The sequence below is a fragment of the Dreissena polymorpha genome, chromosome 13 (assembly GCF_020536995.1).
Source record: "Dreissena polymorpha isolate Duluth1 chromosome 13, UMN_Dpol_1.0, whole genome shotgun sequence".
In the NCBI taxonomy this organism is placed as follows: domain Eukaryota; kingdom Metazoa; phylum Mollusca; class Bivalvia; order Myida; family Dreissenidae; genus Dreissena; species Dreissena polymorpha.
In genome coordinates this window covers 61,326,633-61,354,507 of record NC_068367.1, presented here as the reverse complement: position 1 = coordinate 61,354,507, position 27,875 = coordinate 61,326,633, and the positions used below count along the sequence as shown (strand labels likewise).

Here is a 27,875-nt window from a genome sequence, read left to right as displayed (position 1 = left end):
ATATGGTCCCCTACCAATGAAACTCCACCATTGTCAGTATGTTTTTTGTTTTTTTTATTTGTTGCCATTGCAACCAGAATTTTTGATGTAGGAACAAAATGAAATGACATGCATAATCTCCATATTGCCATCTATCAATGTTTCAAGTTTCATGAAAAAATAAGAACTTTGAAAATTATTGCAGGATCTAAAATGTTCAATTTATTTTACCATATAAGTCAATATAAATCATATGCTTGGGAAAGCTTAATTTTGATCCTGGGTGGATGATTTGAAGAAAACTTTAATAAACTAGAGCTTTGTCACAGACGTGACGTATACCCCCACGTGCCGCATTGACACAGACTATTTTGCATGCTGTCTTCACAAAACAAGAGAATCGGCGATTTTTAAGAATTATTATGCCATTTTTGACCTTTGAACTCAAAGTGTGACCTTGACCTTGGAGATATCAACATAAATCTTTTGTGCGACACACTGTCCAATGATAGTGAACAAATAATTTCAAAATCTCACAATGAACAACATTGTTATGGCCCAGACAAGCTCATTTATGGCCTATTTTTACCTTTGAACTCAGTGTGACCTTGACCTTGAAGATATCGACGTAATTCTTTCACACGACACACTGTCCAATGATGGTGAACAAATGTGCCAAATGATTTTAAAATCTCAAAATGAACGACATAGTTATATCCTGGACAAGCTCATTTATGGCCAATTTTTACCTTTGAACTCAAAGTGTGACCTTGACCTTGGAGATATCAACGTGATTCTTTCGCCTGACACACCGTCCGATGATGGTGAACAAATGAGCCAAATGATTTTAAAATCTCACAATGAACAACATATATATGGCCCGGACAAGCTTTCGGGACAGACCGACAGACCGACCGACAGACAGACAGACAGACAGACAAAGTGACTCCTATATAAACCCATTACCAATGGTAATGGGGGTATAATAAAAAGGATACTATGCTATGGACCAAATATTGTACCCGTAGCCCTTGTGGTTTCTGAGAATATTTTTTAAGTTAATTGACACTTACCATACCAATCTTTATAAATAATTTTACCCATTTGGCATGGGATGTTTTGACGCCAGGGGCTTGATTTTAACAAACTTAGCAAAGACCGTAAATACCCAGTACAGAGTAACAAAACTCTAGGCACTGTGGTTTAAGAGATTTTAAGAGTTTTCACTACATACATATATGGAAAACAAGTAACCCCTAGGGCGTTGCACATTTTGACCCCAGGGGTAAAATTTGAACAAACAGTGGAGAGGACAACCATAAGATGTTGAATACCAAATATCAAACCCTTGATCATATTGGTTTCAGAGATTTATACAGATATTTAATAAACAAGTCAATAAAAATATTGTGACCCCAGGAACTGGCCAGGATTGACCCAATCGGAATGATTTTAACAAATAACTACAGTAGAGGACCACCATACAATGTTATATGCCAAATACCAAACTGTTCTGCCATGAGATCTCATAAAGATTTGATTTTAAGTTAACCATAAATTTGCGGCCATAAGTCGACCTAAAAACGCTCCCAAAATTGACTTTAAAAGTCAACTCAACTTATGGATGAGGTACATTAAATAAAAAAAATTAAATAAAAATTCTGTGCGGGATTTTTTTTAAAATAAAGAATCTCCGAAGCGGAGGAATGATGACTGTTTATGGTAAGGCAGACTCGTCTTTTCCTTAAATGTCCGCCGATAACAAAATACTCATGTTTACATTGGTTTTTAATTCATTAATCTTCGTAATAAGTCCAAATAAAAACATGTGAAAATAACTTCGAAAATATTAAACATTTGTGACATACGGTAAAGTGGCGAAAATTATACATAGCAATTTGTCTATCGATACATCGTCTGTTGTCTGCTAAGAACAATAGAAAATCGACTGCTGACACTTGTACCCATTTAAAGTTAATCCATGTAAATACAAACAGTCAACAGGTGCAGGTGTCTTTATGCCACCAATTATCACTTCTCGGCCTTTTGACTAAGATCGAAGTGTAGTGTTGGCATCCTTTCGATCATTTGTCTTTATTGCGTCACGCCTAAAATAGTTATCCATTAATGATATGCACACCGGTTCTGCTACAAACTACTTCTGACCAATCAAAAATAAGTACTCGATCATTGGATACGCCTTTAACCAATCGCTATTGTTCAACTTCACATGGTATATTTTTTTATTGGATGAAGGTGTGGTTTCGTTTAGTTATTCACAACTGTCCCACAATTAATGCATAATCATTTCGTAAATAAATAGATCTTATCTGAGTGAAGATTTCATTCATTGTTTGATTATAATAATTTTACGCACTCACCCTCGATTATTAAAAAGTGTAATTGGACATATTAAATACACAATTACTTTCGATTATCTGCTAAGTATTATTAGATGAGACGTTTTTCCAGAATGCAGAAAATATTCCTCGGGTATCTCGTGATTTACGAATATGTAACAGTCGAATAGCGAGCGATGCGAGTGTTGGTAAATTCACATGTTTCACGGATAATGGCAAAAGTGATGTTGATTATTTGAGAGCAAGTTACAATTATTTTGACCATATAATGAATTTCTGCGTTCAAGATTTTACCGAATTTTCACACCAATAGCACTAACATTTGAATACAAAAATATTTGCTCATAATATAAACGCTGAAAGTTATTACGTTAAATGGGATGTTGAATGTTTCGTTTTAAATATATTGTTATTATTAAAATCCCAAAAAATGTCAACTGCTGGTACAAAAGCCCTCAGAACCATGACTAAAACGTCACTTAAACATGTCCGAGATATTGAGGAAATTTACCCCCGACTTATGGCAGAGTCAAGGCAAAACAAGATGTGTTTGTGAAACACAATGTCCCCCCTATATGACGTTTGACCTTGAAGGATGACCTTGACCCTTCACCACTCAAAATGTGCAGCTCCTTGAGATACAAACGCATTTCAAATATAAAATTGCTAGCTTCAATACTGCAGAAGTGACATTACATGAGCAATTTTTTACCCATATATTTGACATTGAAGGATAACCTTGACCTTTCACCTCTCGAAATGTGCAGCGCCATGAGATACACATGGATGCCAAATATCAAGTTGCTATATTCAATATTGCAAAAGTATTCATAAAATAAGCGATTTGGGCCACATATATTTGACCTCTGACCTTGACCTTTCACCACTCAAAATGTGCAGCTCCAAGAGATACACATGCATGCCAAATATCAAGTTGCTATCTTCAATATTGCAAAAGTATTCATAAAATAAGCGATTTGGGTCACATATATTTGACCTCTGACCTTGACCTTTCACCACTCAAAATGTGCAGCTCCATGAGATACACATGCATGCCAAATATCAAGTTGCTATCTTCAATATTGCAAAAGTATTCATAAAATAAGCGATTTGGGCCACATATATTTGACCTCTGACCTTGAAGGACGACCTTGACCTTGACTTTTCACCACTCAAAATGTGCAGCTCCATGAGATACACATGCATGCCAAATATGAAGTTGCTATCTTCAATATTGCAAAAGTAATCATAACATGAGCGATTTTGGCCACATATATTTGACCTCTGACCTTGAAGAATGACCTTGACCTTGACCTTTCACCACTCAAAATGTGCAGCTTCATGAGATACACATGCATGCCAAATATGAAGTTGCTATCTTCAATATAGCAAAAGTTATTGCAAAATGTTAAAGTTGGCGCAAACAAACCAACAGACCAACAGACAGGGCAAAAACAATATGTCCCCCACTACTATAGTGGGGGACATAAAAACAAGTTTTTCTAGCCACATTATACCCCTCAACTTATGGCCGAGGTAGACTTATGGCCGCGAATGTACGGTATATACATATAAGGAAAACAAGTCACCACCTGGAAGGGGCCAATTTTGAGCCTATAGGGGTATAATCTGTAGAAACTTTGTAGAGGACGACCATACAATGTTACACACTAACTAGTCAATGACCATTGCAGCCTAATATATGATTTTCAAAGTTATTTATTATTCAAGTTATTATTCTAATTACTTAACCCTGGTGTGTGTCAAGTTTTGACCCCATGGGCATGATTTGAACAAACTTAGCGGGGAACCTCTAGAGGATTGTACACACCAAATTATAAACTTTTGACCCTTTTGGTATCACAAAAGACAACACTGAAGTGCCCTTTTTTTAAATGTTTTTTTTTTATATTTGAGCTCCTACATATACAATCCCACTGGAATTCCTGTGAAGTTTGATAACAATGCCCAACAGTAAAGGAGAAAAAGTTGTTAAAAATAGTTATTGGACGTGTGTTACAACACTATCTGAAGCACAATCTACATGTTATATTAAAATCTTCAATGAAGTTTCTGAGGGAGGGTCATTAGAAGAAAAAGATAACGCACACATTCACGAAAGTACTGACCGATGACAAACAACATGGTATCCTTAAAGTTCCCCATGAGCACTATAGGCTCATGTGAGCTGTTCATTTTCCACCTAACAAGTTTCAGCTCATTCTTTCAACTCTCAATATAAGATGTGTGTGAATTTGACTCAATTTTAATTGTATTCTACATGTACATTTTGTATGAAAACTTGTTTAGTTTCCTGAAGTTTAACTCTTGCAATGAATAAAAAAACAACATGTACATCTGTAGACAAATCGATTATTGATAAAACTTATCCAATTCAACAGCATACATAAAGTGTTCTTTAAACATTTTGAACAATATCATTGTGTACATAGTTTAATGTGTTAGCAAATAAACGCAGTGATAAGAGTTTTTATTACAACGAAAGTAGAACAAGATACGCAGTCACATAACCGGATATCACCGGTTACAAAATTTGCATTTCAATGACAATGTTTAACCCTTTCCCTGATAGACCTCTTATCTGATCTGCCACTCCAGGCCAATACCAGTCCTGCTGTTCTGATAACAGTGAATCCATATACAGCTGATAACCTGACTACACCATCTCAATAGGGTTAGGCCAGAATTTTTTAATAAAATGATTTTCGGACCCGCCGACTCCAATTTTTGACGAAACCAAAAAAAAAAAAAAAAATCTTTTTTTTTTCGGTTGCCAAAAGGTGGCTTTTAAACACGAAACGCTTGCAGGGTTTTAGAAAAAGTTCAAATAAGTTATAAATCATCATAATAAACCCAGTTTTAATTACCCACATTAATACGCGAACCTCCATCATCGTGTACATGTGCTGGAATTTACCAACAGCTACGCCATCATTGTTTGTGCAAGAAGTTGATGAACCCTACAACGCTTTCATCAGCAAAGTCTGCTAATTTCCCAATAATTATGCAACCGTCAAATAAAATCCTGAATGCAACCCATTTGTAAGTAAATATTTTATTATTTCTTTACAATTTTATCAAATTGATAGTATTAAAATGACTAAAAAATATTATGAAAGCAATAAGAAAAGAACGATTTTAATTTAACAGGTGCTCGAAATGCGAAACCCATTTACGCCTATCAACTTTAAACATTCCATATTTTACGCACAAATACGGTCATATTTTAGAGAATAAAATTTTATGTGTTGTTTAATGTAGTTGTAGTGATGAATTTGTGCATATAATATGTGTTTTTTCGTTATTTTCAATGGGTACGAAACTTTGGTTTTGTTCCAAACTGGTTCGTACCAAAAGTTCAAAAATCACAAAATCAATAGTTTCTAAAACGATTTCAAACCATGAATGTCCAAATAAAATAGTCAAGTTTATGGGGGTTATTATCGGATAAACAGCTCCTTTATGACATTGAACTATCAATTATGTTATCCTGGGATAAACTGTCACAAAGATCAATAATTATAACGATTATTAGGGACGCTATTTCTTTAATCAATACCATGACAAAAACACATGTTAACTTGTTTCAACAGGTATTTGTGTTTAACAGTTCGATTATTAAAATGTTCTGGGAACGATATATTTTAATTAAGATACCAACTATTTCTGAAATCAAAAGTAGGTCCTTCACTCGATGTACTAGATTTCGGATATGTTAAAATTCGGACATATATAAAGATAGTGACATTTATGTGTTGATTTGTTGTATATAGTTTGTACAAATATGTTTTGTGTTATTTCAGACAACAAGAATGGATGGTGGAAATTATCCTGGGTCTTTCTGTTAAGAAATAGATGTGAAAAAATATTCATTTAATTGAACCTGGAAATCAACCACCCCAACTATAACAGAAAACCTTTTAACAAAAGTTGTTGGTTTAGAATTTGTGAAATTTGATAATAAACAGAAGTTGATGTATATCATGTCCAAATGACCAAATGTATAAACTGTTTAACAATTTGAATTGAGATGCTTTATTTTTTCTGATCTGGTTTATCAAGTGGAAAAAATGTTATTTATATAACAAGATGTGTTTGTGAAACACAATGTCCCCCTATATGATGTTTGACCTTGTAGGATGACCTTGACCTTGACCCTTCACCACTCAAAATGTGCAGCTCCATGAGATACACATGCATTTCAAATATAAAATTGCTAGCTTCAATATTGCAGAAGTGACATTACATGAGCAATTTTGACCCATATATTTGACCTTGAAGGATGACATTGACCTTGACCTTTCACCACTAAAAATGTGCAGCTCCATGAGATACACATGCATGCCAAATATCAAGTTGCTATCTTCAATATTGCAAAAGAATTCATAAAATTAGCGATTTGGGCCACATATATTTGACCTCTGACCTTGAAGGATGACCTTGACCTTTCACCACTCAAAATGTGCAGCTCCGTGAGATACACATGCATGCCAAATATCAAGTTGCTATCTTCAATATTGCAAAAGAACTCATAAAATGAGCGATTTTGGCCACATATATTTGACATCTGACCTTGAAGGATGACCTTGACCTTGACCTTTCACCACTCAAATTGTGCAGCTCCATGAGATACACATGCATCCCAAATATCAAGTTGCTATCTTGAATATTGAAATACTGCAAAAGTGTACATTAAATGAGCGATTTTGACCCATATATTTGACCTTTGACCTTGAAGGATGACCTTGACCTTGACCTTTCACCACTCAAAATGTGCAGCTCCATGAGATACATATGCATGCCAAATATCAAGTTCCTATCTTCAATATTGCAAAAGTTATTGCAAATGTTAAAGTTGGCGCAAACCAACCAACCAACAGACCAACCAACAGACCAACAGACAGGGCAAAAACAAATAAAGCTTTTAATATTAAGACTTATGAAGGTACTTATTGTTATTTATGTATTAACATACTTTTCAGAGTAATAAAAATATAGTAAATGCCATTATTCATTAATGTAGTAAGGTTCCTTAAATGATTGTCCTTATTGATTAAGTTTGAATTACGGGCGGTTTTCACACCGGGATAAAGTGGCGACAACTTTTTTGGGGCCAGTGAAACCCCTGAAAAGTGTTTTATTATGCTATTTGTATTTGTCTGCGGTATTGATTTTTACTGGACAATAAACTATAAATGTTTCTTTTAAACCTCAATAGCTTATTGGTTGTTTGTGGAGATAAAGTACTTTTAATGCAACATATGGATTCCTTGTGAAAAAAAAAACATAAAAAAAATCACCAAAAAGTTTATTATAGACAAGTGAAAAGATTGCATAACTTTTGAACTTATATCTATATAGTTAAGATATTTTTAAAATTCAAACTAATTTAAAAACTGCAAATCAAGACCTACAGTCTGATTATGATCATTTTGCACATCAACATGTTTGAAAAAAATCACTGTGGTTGCTTTGTAAAAAGAACTTCATACCATAACATTTTTAAAATCAGTGCATATTTGGTCACCCATCTTTTTTTTTTTTTCCGTCCTCCTACCCGACACTTTTAGAAAAAAAATCCGAAAATCATTTCAATAACAAATGTTGGCCTTATTGGGAAAATAATGGAAACATTCTCAACTGTTATACCTGTCTTGTTTAGGCTTAATTTTCACTTAGTTGCTTGCATTTCACATCATTTGTGTCAATGTAAATATTGTAGAGAAATAAATTCTCATTCCAACCATATAAATTTTAAGTCTGTATTCTAATTAATAATACGAGGATATAAGTTATAACAAGTAATACAAGCGTATGCAAATGCAACAAGAAATGCAGTGAGAACCCCACCTTAAAATATTGAATTGTAACATTAGGAGAATTATCTTTTGATTTGTCGGCATTTTGTTTTATTTCAGACTCCATGCAGTTTTAAGATCATAATCTCTGTGCTTTATTACCGAAACTTGTTAGTTTCTGAACGCATGTGCTACTAAAAATAGCCACCGGGATTGTGTTTTAGGGAGGCGGAAAACTACAACGGGCGAGGCATGGTATGGTATTGCGCAAGGGGGGGTTAGAGGGTTAGGGTTTGGGTTAGTGTTAGGGGTCGGGTTAGGGTTTGGGTTAGCCTAAACCCAACCCTAACCCTAACCCGACCCCTAACCCTAACCCTTACCCTAACCCTTTTTTGGGGTTATCACCCCTGACCATGCCTCGCCCGTTGTAGTTTTCCGCCTCCCTGCGTTTTATGGCCAAAACAAGCACAAAGATCATAATCTCTGTGCTTTATTACCGAAACTCGATAGTTTCTGAAAGCATGTGCTACTAAAAATAGCCACCGGGATTGTGTTTTATGGCCCAAAAATGCACAAAATGTCTAGGACCCGTGTTTTTTATCCCTAAATGTTAGATAAGCACGTGCATTATTAATTATTATCTGTACAAAAGGCTTACTGGAAACCGCCTACTGCGTCTTTGTTTTATTGCTCAATCAAGCACCAAAAATCCAATATCCTGTGTATTACCAAACACAAACTTTAGATTAGCACGTGTCGTCTGTCAAAACAAGTATTATACATGTCAGTTAACATCGAAGTAATTCTCGTGTATGATCTCGGAAAGGGGACTTGCTTTAAACATTTACCATTACGATATTATTTTTTCATAAGATTTGCTAAAAACAAATGAGAACCAAACAAACATACACAGACAACACGAAATATAAATAATTATGACAAATTAACTGAAAAAAAAACGTTGGTTTATTCTCGAAAAATCGCTTTTACTTTCTCCCAATTTCCAGAAAATAACTTATACATGATGCATGAAATCTAAATATAGATTACGCTGTTTATTGGTCGTTGTAAAAGAATATGAACTGTACATGGCACTTTGTGTGCAATCAGATACAGTACAATAATTGTTCCAATATTGAACGAACTAAAAGATGATAATGATACAGCGTTTTTTAAATTTGACTACACCCACGCCTATTTTCGCGCTCTTTTTGTCCAAACAAAGACCTGACATGAAAATATCATGGGCATATACATGTATTTATTTCTGGCTACAATTTGTAACAGAACATTAACTGTACACGATGCGCCCACACCACATTATGTTATTTACGCTAGTTTGAATACCATTGTCCCGCTTGGACACCTATTTCATCAAATCTTTAAATAGAAACATATGCCGAAATTTATTTGGTACTTATGAAAAATGTCGGATGTTTGTGTTTATGAGTTTTCTTACGCACTTTTGTCTTCAATATCAATCAGAATTTGCATTTGATAATGGACATTGGGAATATACGGGATTATCAGGTAATGGATAGAGACGGAAAAATTCGCATGTATGCAGTAATCGATAGAGACGGTAATTAACGCATGTATCGGGGAATCGATAGACTCGGGATTATACCCATCTATCAGGGAAAGGGTTAAGCTAACAACCAAAGAAGTTATCAATAGTGGCAAACATGGCTTCCAATATGGAAAGTTCAATTTATAGATGATGTGACTTTATTTTTTACTTTTCTTGTTTAACCTGTAAGGATAATGATAGAAACACAGATGCCGATTTTTACTGTGAGGAATGTTCTAAATTTTACTGCAGCAAATGTGTGGAGTATCATAACTATCTTTACAAAAAGCATGCAATTTTGGACAAGAAAAACATCAGCCAGTGGCCTGAGACTAATGTACGCCAACAAGAGCAATGCCAGGAGCACAAGAAAGAAAAACTGAAAAGAAAGGATTCTGTGAGGATCACAGTGAGCTGATATGTCATGCCTGCCATGTCCTCAATCATCAGTAAGTACAGGACTGCACTCTTTATATTGAAAAATGTTTATGCATATGTCCCAACTAAGGTTTGACCATCCTTCACATCTCTCCCAATGTTGTACAAATTACACAAGAGGGCCCTGGGAGACCTAGAACGCTCATCCAATACCTTTTATTTTATATCAACTGAAAAACGTAGCTTGTCATCTTCCTAAATTTCAAACAAGGGCTGTTTGGTGGTGGTGGTGGTGGTGGTGGTGGTGGTGGTGGTGGTGGTGGTGGTGGTGGTGGTGGTGGTGGTGGTGGTGGTGGTGGTGGTGGTGGTGGTGGTGGTGGTGGTGGTGGTGTTCATGGGTCCTTGTTAAAAAGAATATTGAAATAATGATTTGACCATTTAATATCCAAGTTAGTATGCTGGTTACTAAAGAGGAAATGGTGAAGCCAGTTGATGGTCAAGCTTGCACAAATTACACATATACGAAGACTTTTAATGGCTGCTAGTTCGAACATTTTTTTGGCCACCTTTTGTTATGATTTTGTCATAGCATAGCATTTCAACTTTCCAGTCATTGGGATGGTCTGTCACAACATTTTGAAATGTGCTGGGAATATCAATTCAATTAATTTGCTTGATTTTTTTTATAATTATGCCCCCCTTCGAAGAAGAGGGGGTATATTGCTTTGCTCATGTCTGTCGGTCGGTCGGTCGGTCGGTCCGTCCACCAGGTGTTTTCCGGATCAATGTACCTATGAAATGTCATGATCCTAGGCAAAAGAGTTCTTGAGTTATCATCCGAAAATCATTTTACTATTTCGGGTCACCGTGACCTTGACCTTTGACCTAGTGACCTGAAAATCTATAGGGGTCATCTGCCAGTCATGAACAATGTACCTATGAAGTTTCATGATCCTAGGCCTAAGCATTCTTGAGTTATAATCCGGAAACCATTTTACTATTTCGAGTCACTGTGACCTTGACCTTTGACCTAGTGACCAGAAAATCAATAGGGGTCATCTGCCAGTCATGATCAATGTACCTATGAAGTTTCATGATCCTAGGCCTAAGCAATCTTGAGTCATCATCCGGAAACCATTTTACTGTTTCCAGTCCCTGTGACCTTGACCTTTGACCTAGTGACCTGAAAATCAATAGGGGTCATCTGCCAGTCATGACCAATGTACCTATGAAGTTTCATGATCCTATGCCTAAGCGTTCTTGAGTTATCATTTGGAAACCATCTGGTGGACAGACGGACCAACGGACGGACCGACATGAGCAAAACAAAATACCCCCTCTTCTTCGAAGGGGGGCATAATAAACCAATTTTTAAGCTTATTAGAAAAGTTTTGCATCTTTTGGGGGAAATTTTGGTCAGATTTTTAGAAAAAAAAGAGTTACTTTTTGCCATTGGGAAGCAGCCTGTAAGAGGCTGTAATTTTGGGCAAAAAAATCACAGGTTTAGGCAAGCCAAATATACTTAAATCTTTATAAATACTAAAACTGTAACCCCTGAAGAATGATAGTGATACTAGCAACTTCAGTGTTCCAGCTAGAAATAGAAAAGCACAGGAAGCCAATTTATCCAAAGTGCACCTAAGCACCTTACCTAAGGGGCAGCGGTTACATTTACCCTGTGACATATTTTCAAAATAGCATGTATTATTTATATATACAGTCAGTCAACCAGTTTAGAATAACCCGGCAAAAAACGTTCATTCTTTTGACCACAATAATTTCTTTTGGGATTTAGTGTCAATGTGAGAAGATGTAAAAATAAATGGTAAAATTTATTGTGTATGATAACAGGTTAGGCCAGACGGCATATGCAGTTTTTTTGTCAAAAATTGCCAATTAAAGTTCACCCTTCGGAAAATTATTAAAAATCATTCAACTTACAGAATTAGTATTTCAAAAAATTGTTATGGCATTTGTTTTCAATCAGCAAAAAGTTTATTTGAAAATAATAAAGCCTTCAATATCCATATGCACATTTCAAAACATAACTCATTCAATCAGTTCCAGTTAACTTTTTGCTACATTTATCCCCCCTGTAAGCATAATACAAAAGCTTTCTTGCTAAAACTTTGTTAATTTATTCCTTTACCTAATGTATACCTTAGACACTTATTTTGTTTTTATTGGGACATTATGGAAAATTAAATACAAATTAATCGGAACTGCTGATTATCCGGAACTGGTTGACAAACTGTATACCAAAGCTTGACTGTCCAATAACAGTCCAGTAGAAACTCTAATAAAAGCTTAAATATTTTGTTTGAAAACATTTATTTAGATCTCACACATACCCCTCTATGCAATGCAGTGCGTCCATGTATATCTCGTGCATTCACCGTCGCGCTGTTTGCTATCAAATACAACACCGTGTCCACATGTCCATTTTCTACGGCCAACATAAGGGGTGTTCTGAAAGGAATGTTATGAAGGTAAAGCACAAACATAAATGCCTGAGCAATGTCTTCCTTCATACACCAACAGATTATCTAGATGGAAACAAATTGCCAATGGTTTAAAATCTTCGCATTTAACTGCAGTACACATGTACAAAGCCTACACTGTATCTTAGATTGTACTGTAACGAATTTATAAACTATATACGACTATCATGGATGTTATGGATAATTTGGACATAGCTGTTTTATGTGGATTTATGGGACAATGTGTACTTTTAATTGTTAGGATATAGGATTACATGCATCATTTAGGACTATAAAAGGACGAGATTGTTAGTGTGAGTTGAGTTGCTTTGAGGTGTTTAAGATCAGTTGTGTTGGATGTTAATTAAGGTCTGTTACTTGTGATTTATTGGATATACTGTGAATTACGTTGTTATTGTGTCTTTGGGATAATATATTTAGAACTGGTTAGACGTGTTAAGTATTCTTGTGTTTCTACACCTGTCCAGAGAAAACCAAAGAGCGTTACAGTACATTCAATTCAAAAACAAAAAATTTATATTTTACCTTTAACCCTATACCACTTCCATATGTATTTTCACGCATTTGTAGTCTCTTAGAAAGTTATATTTCATTTAAAACCTTTCATACTAGATTCAAGTTTTTAAGGCTTCATCTCCAAACCTTAGATACTGATGAGCAGCAAGCAGCATAAAACCTGAACTGCGAGTTACTGGCAGGATGTTCTGGTTTTATGCTGGTTGCACAAAGCCATTTTCACTTTGCTTATAAGTGGGAAAGGTTTCAATGCTTTCAGAAAATTGATGAAGTTTCTGTTCTGCCAGATAATAACCACTAACATTTCACTTTGACATCACACTATTTCACTCAGGAATATCAAAGTGTTTCAAATACTGTTGATTTCAAAATGACAACTACTATCCAAAAGTATCTGGTTCATATATGAATTCGACAAGTGTGAAACTTAATGCTTGTCCTTGTTATTATCTAAATAGTGAAAAATGTAGCCTCTAGTGTGGAAACAATCTAAAGGTTAACAAGGCTTGATGCGGAGCCTTTTGCACTCTGTGCTCAGGTGAGGTAAAAATGGGAAAGGCATTTCTGATGTATTACACTTTTTTCAAATTTAGCATAAAATATTATAATAATATATTATTTAACAGCTTTGAGTACAAAACTTGCCAATGTGAGTATTCCAGCTGTGTACAAGTCTGAATATATCACAGTTTTGTGCGCAACCCTGTTAAATTATATTTTTAATATATACAATTGGTATAATTTCATTTATTTTATGCTTTCTGGTGGTTTATAGAAAAATATCAGTGAAATAAAACTGGTATTTCACTGTTTTAAACAGTGAAAAATAACAGTGAAAAATATTGATACTGTTTTACTGTGAAATGACGTCATTTTTTCGACAAAATGACGTCATAAATCCAGCGAAATTATCCAGTTAAACTCTTTTACAATGTAAACAAACGGTGAAAAAAGCATAAAATAAAAAGAACATTTGTTTGATTCCATGGAATATCGATTTTAATTCACTCGTGATCATAAAAAATACATATTTTATATGATCACTTGTGAAATAAAATCGATATTCCATCGAATCCAACAAATATCCTCTATTTATTTGCACTATTAAATGTTAAATGATCTGCATCAAAAGCCTAAGGTTATTGAAACGCTATCCAGTCCATCTCTGGGGTAGAACCAGTACTTGGTGTCTTTGGGGGAGATCTAAAGAACGCTCCTAAAGTTGGGCTGGAAGCCATGACCTCACAATCGCTAGGCAAACACATTATTCACTATGCCACCGCTGCCTTTTTAATCCAATCAAAATCAAACAAATTCATACTTTACCTGTCCCTGGCGTCGTTCACATCCACAATGTTGTTGTCATCTGCAGTTTCCATGAGAAGACGCAAACACTCTGTGTGACCATTGATTGCTGAAAAATACACGACAAAAGTGTGTGGTTGTGATTCAGAGTTTAGAAGGTCCCTCCGCGCCTGCGGATGTATGATGTGAGAATCATAAACATAAGACAATAAGCATTTAATTGTAAGAAATGTATGATATTTTCCATGAAGAACTGTTTATGGGTAATTGAAATTGAAAATATCCTTCTATTAGAATAAGGGGCAATTTTTTTATAGATGATTATTATTTGAAACAAGGGCTGTTTGTTGTAGTGGCAGCCATTGTATGAATACGTTTTTTGTCACTGTGACCTTGACCTTTGACCTAGTGACCTGAAAATCAATAGGGGTCATCTGTGAGTCATGATCAATGTACCTATGAAGTGTCATGATCCTAGGCAAAAGCGTTCTTGAGTTATCATCCGAAAATCATTTTACTATTTCGGGTAACCGTGACCTTGACCTTTGACCTTGTGACCTCAAAATCAATAGGGGTCATCTGCAAGTCATGATCAATCTACCAGTAAAGTTTCATGATCCTAGGCATATGCGTTCTTGAGTTATCATCCGAAAACTATTTTACTATTTCGGGTCACCGTGACCTTGACCTTTGACCTAGTAACCTCAAAATCAATAGGGGTCATCTGCGAGTCATGATCAATCTACCCATGAAGTTTCATGATCCTAGGCGTATGCATTCTTAAATTATCATCCGGAAACCATTTTACTATTTCGGGTCACCGTGACCTTGACCTTTGACCTAGTGACCTCAAAATCAATAGGGGTCATCTGCAAGTCATGATCAATCTACCCATGAAGTTTCATGATCCTAGGCGTATGCGTTCTTGAGTAATCATTCAAAAACCATTTTACTATTTCGGGTCACTGTGACCTTGACCTTGTGACCTCAAAATCAATAGGGGTCATCTGCGAGTCATGATCAATGTACCTATGAAGTTTCATGATCCTAGGCCCAAGCGTTCTTGAGTTATCGTCTGACAACCACCTGGTGGACGGACCGACCGACAGACCGACATACCGACATGAGCAAAGCAATATACCCCCTCTTCTTCGAAGGGGGGCATAAATATGATTTTCAAATAGTTGTTTACTTGTCAATCACTTTGCAGGTAGTGTTTAAACAAGCATCTATTTTACCTGGGTCACCATCGTTATGAAAGTTTGGATCAATATTAAAGTCTTATGCTGGACTAGATTAGCTGATCTATGTTTTTAACCATTACTAATAAAACAAACGGTTGACAGTTTCTGCGAATGGTCCTAATTGAATAATCAGTTTTTAGAGAATGGATGTAGAAACAATTTCATGAAAAATACCCATGTAAGCTCCTTCTCAAAACAAGCTGAATTATTAAAGTCACCAAGGCGTTGTAGATATGGTGTTAGCCATATGTTAGGGGTTTAGATCTCCCCTAAAGATCCAAAGAAAAGATCACATGAAGTAGTGTCCATCATGAAAAGTTATCGTACACAAAAAATATGGCCCCTTGAAGTAGTAAATATCAAGGACAAAATCTCATTACTTCAGAAGAGTTTCATAAAATTCTCTCATAAATACCAATAACGAGACGTTAACCTATCACCAAAGTAACTGTGGCATTAAGCGGTGTCCATCTAGTGGCATTACCGTACAAGAGGATTGTTGCCACTTGTAGCAGTAAAAATGATTGACAAAATCTCAGAACTTAAAAGAGATTTATCAGTTTTCTTCGAAACATTACTCATAAATACCAACAATAAGACATTAACAGCAGATTTAGGAACCCCCTCAGGGGTAGAAAATGCCCTACCCCCTTTAAAGGGTTCAATAACACTCTTCATTTGTTCATAAATCAAGCAAAGTTAATAACTATTTGTAAAACTAATTGGACATTGAAAGGGAGATAATCAGCTGAATGGAGGATAAATCATGACCCTGTATTAATCTTTCCGCAAATTACCTGCAGCATGAAGTGGTGTCCGTCTCGCGACGTTATCATACACGAGGATCGTGGCCCCTTGCAGTAGAAGAGTCTCCACGCACTCTGTGTGACCGCTGTAGCACGCCAGGTCCAGCATCGTGCGTCCGTTCACATCCTTGATATCCAAATTCATTATACAGCCTAGCAGAACGTGGAGCGCATCGTTATGACCTCGAGATGCCTAGAATGATACACAAATCAGCCTTTCTATGTAAAAACAGCGTTTAATACACGTGTTTTAGTGTTGTTCCAGATTAGCCTTAAACAGGAATTTTGCCAAGAAGAGATATCCTTTTAACGAATATAGATACCATATACCATAAAAGCGGAAAGTGTCTTCCCTTGATCAGCCTGTACAAGCAGCGAAGGCTGATCAGGAATGACACTTCATTAACATGCGTTAGGCCCAGTTTTCTCAGAACCAGGCTCAATGGAGATTGATCACTCCAGAAAGCTAGCAGTAAATATGGTTTAAACAGATAACTAATGCCTCTTCATTTCCTTTAATCAGTACACAATCCCTGCCATTACAAAGAAATTATGCCTGAAACAGGGGCTGGCGTGGATTTAATAACTTCAGACAATTTGTTCATGTTCAAATTACTTTAAATATTCTTTACTATGTATTTGTTCTGACCTAAAAAGCCTGCAAAACAGACAGGTGTGTTTGAAACTCTTCATAAAACCTGTTGTCAAAAGTATAATTTATTATATTATAATGTTACAGAAACTTTTTTAAGTTGAAAAAAGAGCATTATTTTTGTAATTTTGTGCATGATAATAAAACTCGTGCATGCACAATTTCATCTTATAAGGAACAATGACTGCAAACTTAAATGTTGTACACTAAAAAATGCCTGTGGATAGGTGAGGGGACAGACGGACTGACAAAGACACACAGACAGATGAGCAGATGTCCATGGTGATTCCAGTATTCTTCTTTAACTTTATAATTTAGGATATAATTAATGGTGTAAAAGTTCTTCAAAAAGTTTAGTTTAAACCTATTTATTTAAGCTCGCTTCCATCCAAAGCCTTTGGCTTATAGAGAAACTCTCTAGTCCGTTACCTGGAAAGTATTTGGAAAGATCTCACGACATCATATGACATCTGTGCAGACAGGTCAAGAGCTAACATATCCGTATGTAGACCAAAAAAAAATCCGTGACTTTATACCCGTGGGGACAGTGTAGTTCCTGACCAGACTGCGCAATTGTGCAGGCTGATCCGAAGCTATGCTGGCCGCACATGGCATAATAACCTATTTTCACAAGCTGTGCATATACATACCGCTAAATGAGCAGGGGAGAACGGTGCAGTACCCTTTACTAGATTGATGGCTGCCACGTCAAGAAGCTGTAAATAGAAGTTTCAGTAGTTTTCTCATAAAGTCATTCAAGCAAACCAGTACATTAACTTCTAGATTTTTCGAATTCTCAGTAAATAATTTAACTTTAAGCTCATGAAAAGGCAAATATAATATTCTAGAATTCTCATTTACTAAATATATCGTTCCAAATCGTTCCAAGCAAGGCATGACCTCACATGAGGCGGTGACTACCAAGTCAATGTACCTATGAAGTGTCATGATCCTAGGCAAAAGCGTTCTTGAGTTATCATCCGAAAATCATTTTACTATTTCGGGTAACCGTGACCTTGACCTTTGACCTTGTGACCTCAAAATCAATAGGGGTCATCTGCAAGTCATGATCAATCTACCAGTGAAGTTTCATGATCCTAGGCATATGCGTTCTTGAGTTATCATCCGAAAACTATTTTACTATTTCGGGTCACCGTGACCTTGACCTTTGACCTAGTAACCTCAAAATCAATAGGGGTCATCTGCGAGTCATGATCAATCTACCCATGAAGTTTCATGATCCTAGGCGTATGCATTCTTAAATTATCATCCGGAAACCATTTTACTATTTCGGGTCACCGTGACCTTGACCTTTGACCTAGTGACCTCAAAATCAATAGGGGTCATCTGCAAGTCATGATCAATCTACCCATGAAGTTTCATGATCCTAGGCGTATGCGTTCTTGAGTAATCATTCAAAAACCATTTTACTATTTCGGGTCACTGTGACCTTGACCTTGTGACCTCAAAATCAATAGGGGTCATCTGCGAGTCATGATCAATGTACCTATGAAGTTTCATGATCCTAGGCCCAAGCGTTCTTGAGTTATCGTCTGACAACCACCTGGTGGACGGACCCGACCGACAGACCGACATACCGACATGAGCAAAGCAATATACCCCCTCTTCTTCGAAGGGGGGCATAAATATGATTTTCAAATAGTTGTTTACTTGTCAATCACTTTGCAGGTAGTGTTTAAACAAGCATCTATTTTACCTGGGTCACCATCGTTATGAAAGTTTGGATCAATATTAAAGTCTTATGCTGGACTAGATTAGCTGATCTATGTTTTTAACCATTACTAATAAAACAAACGGTTGACAGTTTCTGCGAATGGTCCTAATTGAATAATCAGTTTTTAGAGAATGGATGTAGAAACAATTTCATGAAAAATACCCATGTAAGCTCCTTCTCAAAACAAGCTGAATTATTGAAGTCACCAAGGCGTTGTAGATATGGTGTTAGCCATATGTTAGGGGTTTAGATCTCCCCTAAAGATCCAAAGAAAAGATCACATGAAGTAGTGTCCATCATGAAACTTTAAGCTCATGAAAAGGCAAATATAATATTCTAGAATTCTCATTTACTAAATATATCGTTCCAAATCGTTCCAAGCAAGGCATGACCTCACATGAGGCGGTGACTACCAAGTCAATGTACCTATGAAGTGTCATGATCCTAGGCAAAAGCGTTCTTGAGTTATCATCCGAAAATCATTTTACTATTTCGGGTAACCGTGACCTTGACCTTGACCACTGTCTTACCAAGTAAGACTCTTAGAACAGTTGTTTCTACACTATTCTTTATTCTTAGCATAGATATATGATTTAGAGTCAGATCATCTAAATGGAAACAGTTCCAATGGGCAATAGTTTTGAAAACCAAACTGCATTATGTTATTCAACATAAAACGTTTGCAAACACTAATTCTTATGATTTCACATGGCCTCAAAAACTAAGTAATGTAAAAAGATACAAATGCTAAGGTTATTTATTGAACAACAAACTATGGCAAACCTTGATTCTTACATGTACGATTCTCAAAAAGCCGTTTAAAATAAGTAATTTTTTACAGATCTGAAACCAAATTTACCATTTCCAGTGCCAACCGGTGCCCCTTCAACGCTGCATAGTGTATAGCATTGTATCCCTGATTGTCAGACAGACCCGGTCTTGCCTCGTGTTTTAACAGTAACTCTAACACCCTGAAGAAAGGAAAACAATCTTAGTTTAAAGCTATTTATGTCTTCCCAATTGCATCAAAAGCCAAAGACTTGTTGATCTAAATAACGCTCACAAAGTGGAAATCAAACACATGACCACAAACATCTTTATTTTATGCTTCCTAATAGTTTAAAGGAAAATACCACTGTTTTAAAATTAAAAAAAAAATAAACAAAAAAGCAAAAGAAAATTATGGATACTATTTATTGTTGTAGTGTAAAAATGTCTTCTAGTTTCTGAATAAATACGGCAATTTATACAACACTGGCGGACTCAAATTTCAAAAATGACATTAATTATAATGTCATGACATGTTCATTCCAACGAAACAAACAAATATCTAGTGTTATTAATTACACAGAATCAAAGAATCCAAGGGAGTTGCCTTATACTCTAAGATTAGCACATTTGTTTCTTTGCATGCAAAAATCTTCCACTTCTAGATGGTTGATGAAAAATTGAGAAAATAATTAACAGTAGCTATTTCTGGAGCAGTTAATTCTGTGTAATGGCAACACTGCACTTACTTGGCATCATCTTCAGCAGCAGCTGCAGCAGCAAAGTGTAGTGGTGTGCAGCCTGCATGGTCCTGGCTGTCGACAATGCTGCCAGCAGTGAGAAGTGTCAACAAGCATTGACTGTGCACGTTGGCTGATGCATAGTGAATTGGGAACCTGTAAAATTGCATTGTTAGTTTAGTAAACAATTACCTGGCCCATTGTTAATTTAATTTAATAATATTTTTCTTATACTCTCTTGTATCAAAAGCCTAGGGGATTATTGAAATGCTCTACAGTCTGTTTTCTGGGTACAACAAGTACTTGGTGTCTTAAGGGGAGATACATTAACAGTGGTGATGAATACTCCAAAGCTGAATGTCATAATATGCAGAAAGTAAAGTCCTTTTAAAGAAATTCTAAATTGACAAAAGGGGCAAAACTTAAGCATTTTTTTAAATAAAATATTTATTGCACATGCATAACTTCATTTTGTACAGAAACATGGTTTAACGCTTGACTATTGCTTTGCTAAAAAGTTAAGGACAAGAAGTTATGGACAAGTGTTGTTTTAACGGAAATCCATTGTAAATCCTGCAAACCCTCCTCTTCATTTTTGTGGGAGAATAATATGTGCCTAAAGTATCGTCTGAGACTGCAATGTCTTATCAGGTATGACAAGAGTTCTCTTCCAAACAAAACCTCAGTCATTGTGTAAAGTGTCGTCCCTGATAAGCCTGAGCTGACTGCAAAGGCTAATCTAGGACGATACCCTACGCACATGCATTAAGCCCCGTTTTTCCAGAGATCAGCATAAATATTTATTAGCATACTTTACCTGCCCCCAGCGTCTTCAATGTTCACGCTGGCTCCTCCTTTAATGAGTAACTCAACCACATCTACCTTGCTGAAAAAGCACATGGACAGGTTTCACAAACTGTGTTCACCTGATGATTACATCCTCTTTATCATATACTGTTATTAACATTCCAATCACATTTCTAATGAGAAATTTCTTTCATTGATTTTAACACCAGGCTAGTTGCAATAATTCAACTCTCAGCTTTACAACCCAAAGGGTTGCGGAGAGTTGCAATGCGCCGTCTTTTGTCCAAAGGTGCAAAATTTGATCACCGCTGAAAATGCTAAGGAACACTGATACTGCAAAAACGTATCAACGTTTACCTGTCTAAAGCACAAACTGGTGCAAATGGTTCAATTAAAGCAAGAAATAATTGCTTTTTACTTACTGGGTTATTCTTTCATACACTCTTATACACTATATTGGGAAACTGGTGTAATGGTACAGACTTTAAGTGTCGCTATCGGTTAGGTTGCAGTACACCAATATTTTGCACCTCGTAATATTTGATGTAACCTAAGTTGATAACCATGTCGAACAGATGTAAAATACAGTAGATTTCGCTTAATTGAATAGCCCATTTGTCACGTCCGAATATTCAATTATCCGGAGTATTCAATTATACGGAATCAGTTATATTTTCAAATGTTTTCACTAACCGGTTGTAATCCTCCTGGAAATTGTGCTTTTCATGAATAATCAAAACATCGTTTCGACACGTAAAGCGTTTAAAAAAGTTAATGTTGGAATTTTATATTGAATCCATTATAAATATAATATAAATGTTTTGTTGAATTCGCAAATGAGAATACAAATTTTGTAATCCAAAACACACTTTCTAGCTTTAAATAAAACGTCCACATGTATTTCCTTTGCCCCCAACAAAAAGCTAGCGAAAACTATGCAGCAATTTACAATGTCACGCCATACGGTGCGTGTAATGATTTTTCCTATTTTCATTTTATTGCTTACCCAACGCTTACGCTAACAACATCTATTGCTCATGTATTGTCCTGGTAAAAAGCGCGTGAAAATTAGCGTGGGCGTATATACACTGTCGAAGGAAAACTTTGTAGCAAAGAGAATGCTGTATCTTTGACGCCATGCTCTTTCAGGTAGTTTAGTTTTGAAACAGGTAATGTACTGTGTACTGATTTACCGGAAAATCTGGTCAATACTGGATTTAATTTTGGTAATTGTGAAAACATGATCAGCAGTGTTAAGACTGCGATGTTTTGACAAATGTGTGCGTTTTCGATTGTTTGACATCATGTTTAGATATGATTTACTGCGACACATACGTCGCGGATCGTCCGGGACAGTCCCGGAAATGCATACCCTGTCCCGCAATCCCGGAAATTTGTCAAATGTCCCGGATTTCAGTAAAACCTGTATGTTCCTTATCTTAGCATGCAAATCTGTACTAGGCAAAAACGCTACGTGTCAAAATCGATCAATTGACGGGGGGTCATATTATCTTGTCGATTGTCTCGTAATCACAGTCAAACAAAAGGGGTTAATTCGTTTTGAATTGGCTTGCTCAAAATTGATGGCTGTGTAGTTTTAACGGGTTACGCGATGCACGTTCATGAATAAATCCAGTTTCACCCTGGATTTTCGTGGTGTCAGATTCATTTACACTTATATTGCGACAAACAAAACGCCTTTACGCTCAGCGCATACAATGTAAGTTGTAACAGTTTGACGTCATAGCTTACACAGCGCGCGCCACCCATGACAACGTCCGAATTCATCACCGGTGTTACGCAGTCCACGTTTTAAGTGTATACAGTGACTGAAAATTAAATCAGCACTGAACTATCTCATGTTTATATACATGTGCTCTTTTCAAACACGTAAAACACGTGACTTGTATCTATTAACGGATGTAGAAATGTTTAATTTTGTCAATTGTTTAAGCAATTTACGATGTTAATTATAATTTATTCTTCTTGTTTAATTAACGTTTTTTTTGTTCATTGATCTTAAATGGATGTTAAATTTGTTTATTCCAGGTAAGTTACATAAGTAATTTAACTAATTGGATATCGCGAAAAAAATGCGTACCAAAAATACATGTATGACTTCATATATCGCTGTTTGTCCAGGAAAATCGGCAAACGTCCTGGAAAATTTAGCACAATGTCCTGGAATCGGTCTGGAAATTTATGGCATGTATGACATTTGTGTAGGTTTATATACACGAACTGAGAATATAGTGTTACATATTGCAAACTGTTGAGCAGTTTGTTTCTAATCAGCAACACACTCTTTAATTGTTTCTAAGCGACAACAAACTGCTGAAGTGTGTTACTCGACAGTTTGCATTCGAAAGTTTGCACTTGACTGCACACCGGAGACTCCAGTGTTTGCATTGTACTTGCTCGCATACTACACCTGTTAGTCACGTGACGCTTGACAGACGCTGCATACATGAATGGTGTGAAATGAAAACAAAGGCAGTCAATTGAGCGTGTCTGTCAAAATCGTCGATACGATGCGTATCCTTGGAGATTTATGACATTCTTTGCTGGATTATAGTGTGGATTATAGTGTTCAATAGAAAATTGACTATTCAATTAACGGAAATACGCCGTATTTCCTATCAGAATATGTGGAGTTTTTACAGCGGGAAGAGATGCAAATGGTTTGGTGTTTTCAATTTCTATTCAATTAACCGAATTATTCAATTATCCGATATTCAATTAATTAAGTGGAATCTACTGTATTTACACTGTTCCAAATTTCAAAATGAAAATGTCAGCAAGAATAGTATGTTGAAACATCGTGGTGTTTTTTAGGTTGCATGCACAGAATAACGTTTGTAGGCCGCCATTCAGGTAAATTTAATGTGCTATTTAAGTTTATGAAACGCTTTCCTTAATTGGCAACGAACAAGGTCTGTTAAGTGATACGCTCGAAATATGTGCGCAGAACTGCGATTGTGTTTATGAAGGGGTGCATGTACTCCCTGAGCCACCATAGCAAAAATTATCAAAGGCTCTAGGAGCACGTTTATATGGACTAAACACTAGGCCAGTCTAGAGAACAGCTCCATCCCCTGCTGGGATAATTTTGAGATTCATGTGTGACCTTGACCTCAAGATAGTGATAATGTCTTCTGCACGATGTGACAAACATTGGACTGAAGTTTCATGATATTAGTTTGAACCTTTTTATTTAAGCTGCATTGCTTAGGCTTAATTGAAACATTCTCGAGTCCATTACCTGAGACTAGAACCAGTACTTGGTGTCAATGGGGGAAAATCTAAAGACCGCTTCCACAGTGGGGATCGAACCTGTGACCTCCCAATTGCTAGACAAACACCATAATCATCCACTACACCACTGCGACCTTTCATGAAATTAACAAATAAGACACAGCTGAATAGAGATTTAACTTCATAAAACTGACTCCAAATATGATCTTCACCTCAAGTTGGCTTGATTGGCTTATCAGTGTTAGTTTTCACTGTTGTGGGAATGGGGCTGGTGCCCTTTGGACTGTGAAAAATCCATTGTTTTAATGTAAATAAGGACATTTAGTCCCCTGTTGTTTTTTTTGCTGGCAAATACAATGAAATTGAGAATAAAAGCAGGCGAAAATACATACTTTCTCAAGAATAGGAATAAGGCTGACTTGCGGCCCAATATTTGACAATAAAGCCACTGCTTATATTCAGGACTACTTCCTTATGGACATTGACACAATGATCAAAAGAGCAAAGTTTCATGGAAAGTATTGAAAGACTTTCACTCCTAAAGTTCTGAAATGTGTGTATGACACAGATACAAAACTGTCTTCTCCTTACCCGCTACAAGCGGCCGCATGTAGACACGTGCGACCACAATCATCAGGTACATTGAGATCCAGTTGAGGCATCACAGACAGAAGTTTGCGGACGCAGTCAATGTGTCCATACAAGGAGGCAACATGAACGGCCATCATACCGTATACACCGCGCCTGGAATACAGTGACCAAAACAAATAGTAACTATCATAGTGCACAAACACACTTGTTTATTTACTTCTTACATTAAACATTTCAGCATGCGACACGACACTTTGGCTTGAAAAATATTATTTATTTCTAGACTAACAACTAAGATTTTTTGTGAATATAAGCCCTGATTTAAGTTCCTTATCAATATAAGGATATGATATAGCATCTGGTGGGATCCAACATTAGTTTAAATAACAAATATTTTTTAGCTAATTTATATGCATTAAATGATGTATCTCTGTTCAAGAAAAAAATACTATTATATTCTCATAAAGTTCTGATTTAATTTTGCTGTCTTCATAAGCATACGATACCAGTCTTGGCAAATTTGCCTATCTTGCTGCTCTGACTGACAATATTACATTTGGACTGACATGTTTTCCGAAAATATCAGTCCGGACAACAGACAATATATTCACTTTTATTGAAGGAATTGGAAATAAATAAAAAAATCCTGTCCTTATGACCAGCATTTTCAGCCAGTTTGTCTGAGACTGCAATGCTCACCTGGTGGGATCAGCTCCGTTCTCCAGGAGTGTGTTGATGAGAAGCTCGTGCCCGTAACGCGCAGCAATGTGTAGTGGCGTGTTACCAGTTTTATCACAGCTGTCTACCTCGGACCCTGGTGGACAGAACAGAAACAGGATCAGTACAAACAACTTGACCATCTAAATGAAAATATGAACTTTGTGCCCTTAACACCACATTCAATCATTATAGTAAAACAAGAGTAACTTTCATCAAAAATGGTGACATTGTTTACAAAAAGTTACATATCTCTCCAGTTATCAACATTTTTTATATGTTGTTTCGCTATCTAAGTGTTACAATTGCCTATATATCATGTAAAACAGAAGAAGAGAGAAACATGTGAAACTAACTTCAAACTAATGAGGTAAATAGTTTCTTGATTATGTAATTATAATTATGAGCCTCGTTCTAGTAAAACTGGGCTGAATGCATGTGGGTTAACCCTTTGCATGCTGGGATATTTGTCGTCTGCTAAAATGTTGTCTGCTGAATTTCTAAAATCATCGTTTTCTTCACTTTTTTTCAAAGACCACTATCAGAAAAGCAAACAGTTTGGATCCTGATGAGACGCCACGTTCTGTGGCGTCTCATCTGGATCCAAACTGTTTGCAAAGGCCTTCAAATTTCGGTTCCAACACTGAAAGGGTTAAGTGTTGTCCCAGATAAGCCAGTGCAGTTTGTAGTGTGCACAAGCTAATCAGGAAATAATGACACTTTCCACTCAAACTGGATTGTCCCTTAGAAGAGAATTATTTTAAACAAAAATACCATAAAAGCGGAAAGTGTCATCCCTGATTAGCCCGTGCAAAATGCATGGGCTAACAAGGAAATGCACTTTCCACACATGCACTTAGCCCAGTTTTCTTTTGTTTTAAAGGATATACAGGCCATTGTAACACTTTGCTAGTGAAGCACAAGACAACAAATTGTTAATGAGTAAAGAGATATGCAACTTTGTATAATCAAATTTGTTCTTTTTTTACTTTCAGTATTGAATGTGGTATAAACCAAACCTCAGAAACTGATATCATATCTATTGTCTATCAAAATTGCTTCCCTTTATTTCATAGACTTTACATGAAGAAAACAAGACTATTGTCAAGCAATATAAGTCCCCTACCAGCTCCACCATTGTCAGAATAATATTTATTTTATTTGTTGCCATAGCAACCAGAATTTTTGACGTAGGAACAAAATGAAATGACGTGCATAATGTCCTTATTGCCATCTATCCATGTTTCAAGTTTCATGAAAAAATATTAAGAATTTTCAAAGTTATCGCAGGATCCAGAAAAGTGTGACAGACTGACAGACTGACTGACTGATTGACTGACTGACTGACTGACGGACACACAGAGTGCAAACCATAAGTCCCCTCCGGTAAAACCGGTAGGGGACTAATGAAACATGACTGAAGGAATATACAGCAATAATCAGTTAACCATGTTTAACTGAATTGTAAAATTTCAACACAGGCTATCATAGCACATTTTCAAAGTAAACTGAAAGTCAGATACATATAGGGTAAAGACATTGTCTTATTTAAATAAAATGAACGAAAACTATTATAAGTAAATTTGTTATTCTAAAACTGGATAAATTTTTCTTTTATTAAAGCGCTTTTTTACAACTAACTCTTTTGCAATAAAAACATAATTATACTGTTACAACATTCTGTTAATACAGCTTGCATTATATATTAGTTTATTCCCTGTATTGTACCATACATGCCTATGCAAACAATTGCCAAGAAACATGCTTACTGAAAAGATATTCAGGCCATTATGGACCCTAGCATTACTAGAATCGATAAAGTAAGGAATTTCAGAGTTTTTGGCTATTTATTGTTCATGCCTTAAGGTTGAGCTTTTAGTCACTTGTTGTATTTAAAAAAGAGTAAATATATGGTTATTAAATAATTTAAACATTAACATAAAGAGCATATGAATTTAAGTCACACATCACCTGTTGATAGAGAATATTCCACAAAAGAATTAAAATCCTCTAAGGCGTTAATAAGAAACAGAGCAGAAACAAAATCTGGATAGACAGAAGCTAACCCCACCCCCCACCTTGACTACTATATGCCATAAGAGAAAAAAACATATGAGTGAAAAACATGAACA

General features: G+C 36.1%; 1 protein-coding gene across 1 annotated transcript in view; it reads right to left on the bottom strand.

Annotated features, from left to right (window-relative positions):
- The window catches only part of LOC127855674 (serine/threonine-protein phosphatase 6 regulatory ankyrin repeat subunit A-like), a 99,007-nt gene that overhangs the window by 45,104 nt on the left and 26,028 nt on the right, over window positions 1–27,875 (bottom strand). Inside the window, exons 9-17 of the mRNA XM_052391429.1 lie at window positions 25,726–25,840; window positions 25,027–25,179; window positions 21,191–21,259; window positions 20,383–20,529; window positions 19,725–19,836; window positions 17,781–17,846; window positions 16,470–16,671; window positions 14,450–14,537; window positions 12,458–12,575 (exon numbers count right to left, since the gene is read on the bottom strand). Of these exons, the coding sequence (XP_052247389.1) occupies window positions 12,458–12,575; window positions 14,450–14,537; window positions 16,470–16,671; window positions 17,781–17,846; window positions 19,725–19,836; window positions 20,383–20,529; window positions 21,191–21,259; window positions 25,027–25,179; window positions 25,726–25,840 (1,070 nt within the window). The remainder of the gene's footprint in view (window positions 1–12,457; window positions 12,576–14,449; window positions 14,538–16,469; window positions 16,672–17,780; window positions 17,847–19,724; window positions 19,837–20,382; window positions 20,530–21,190; window positions 21,260–25,026; window positions 25,180–25,725; window positions 25,841–27,875) is intronic.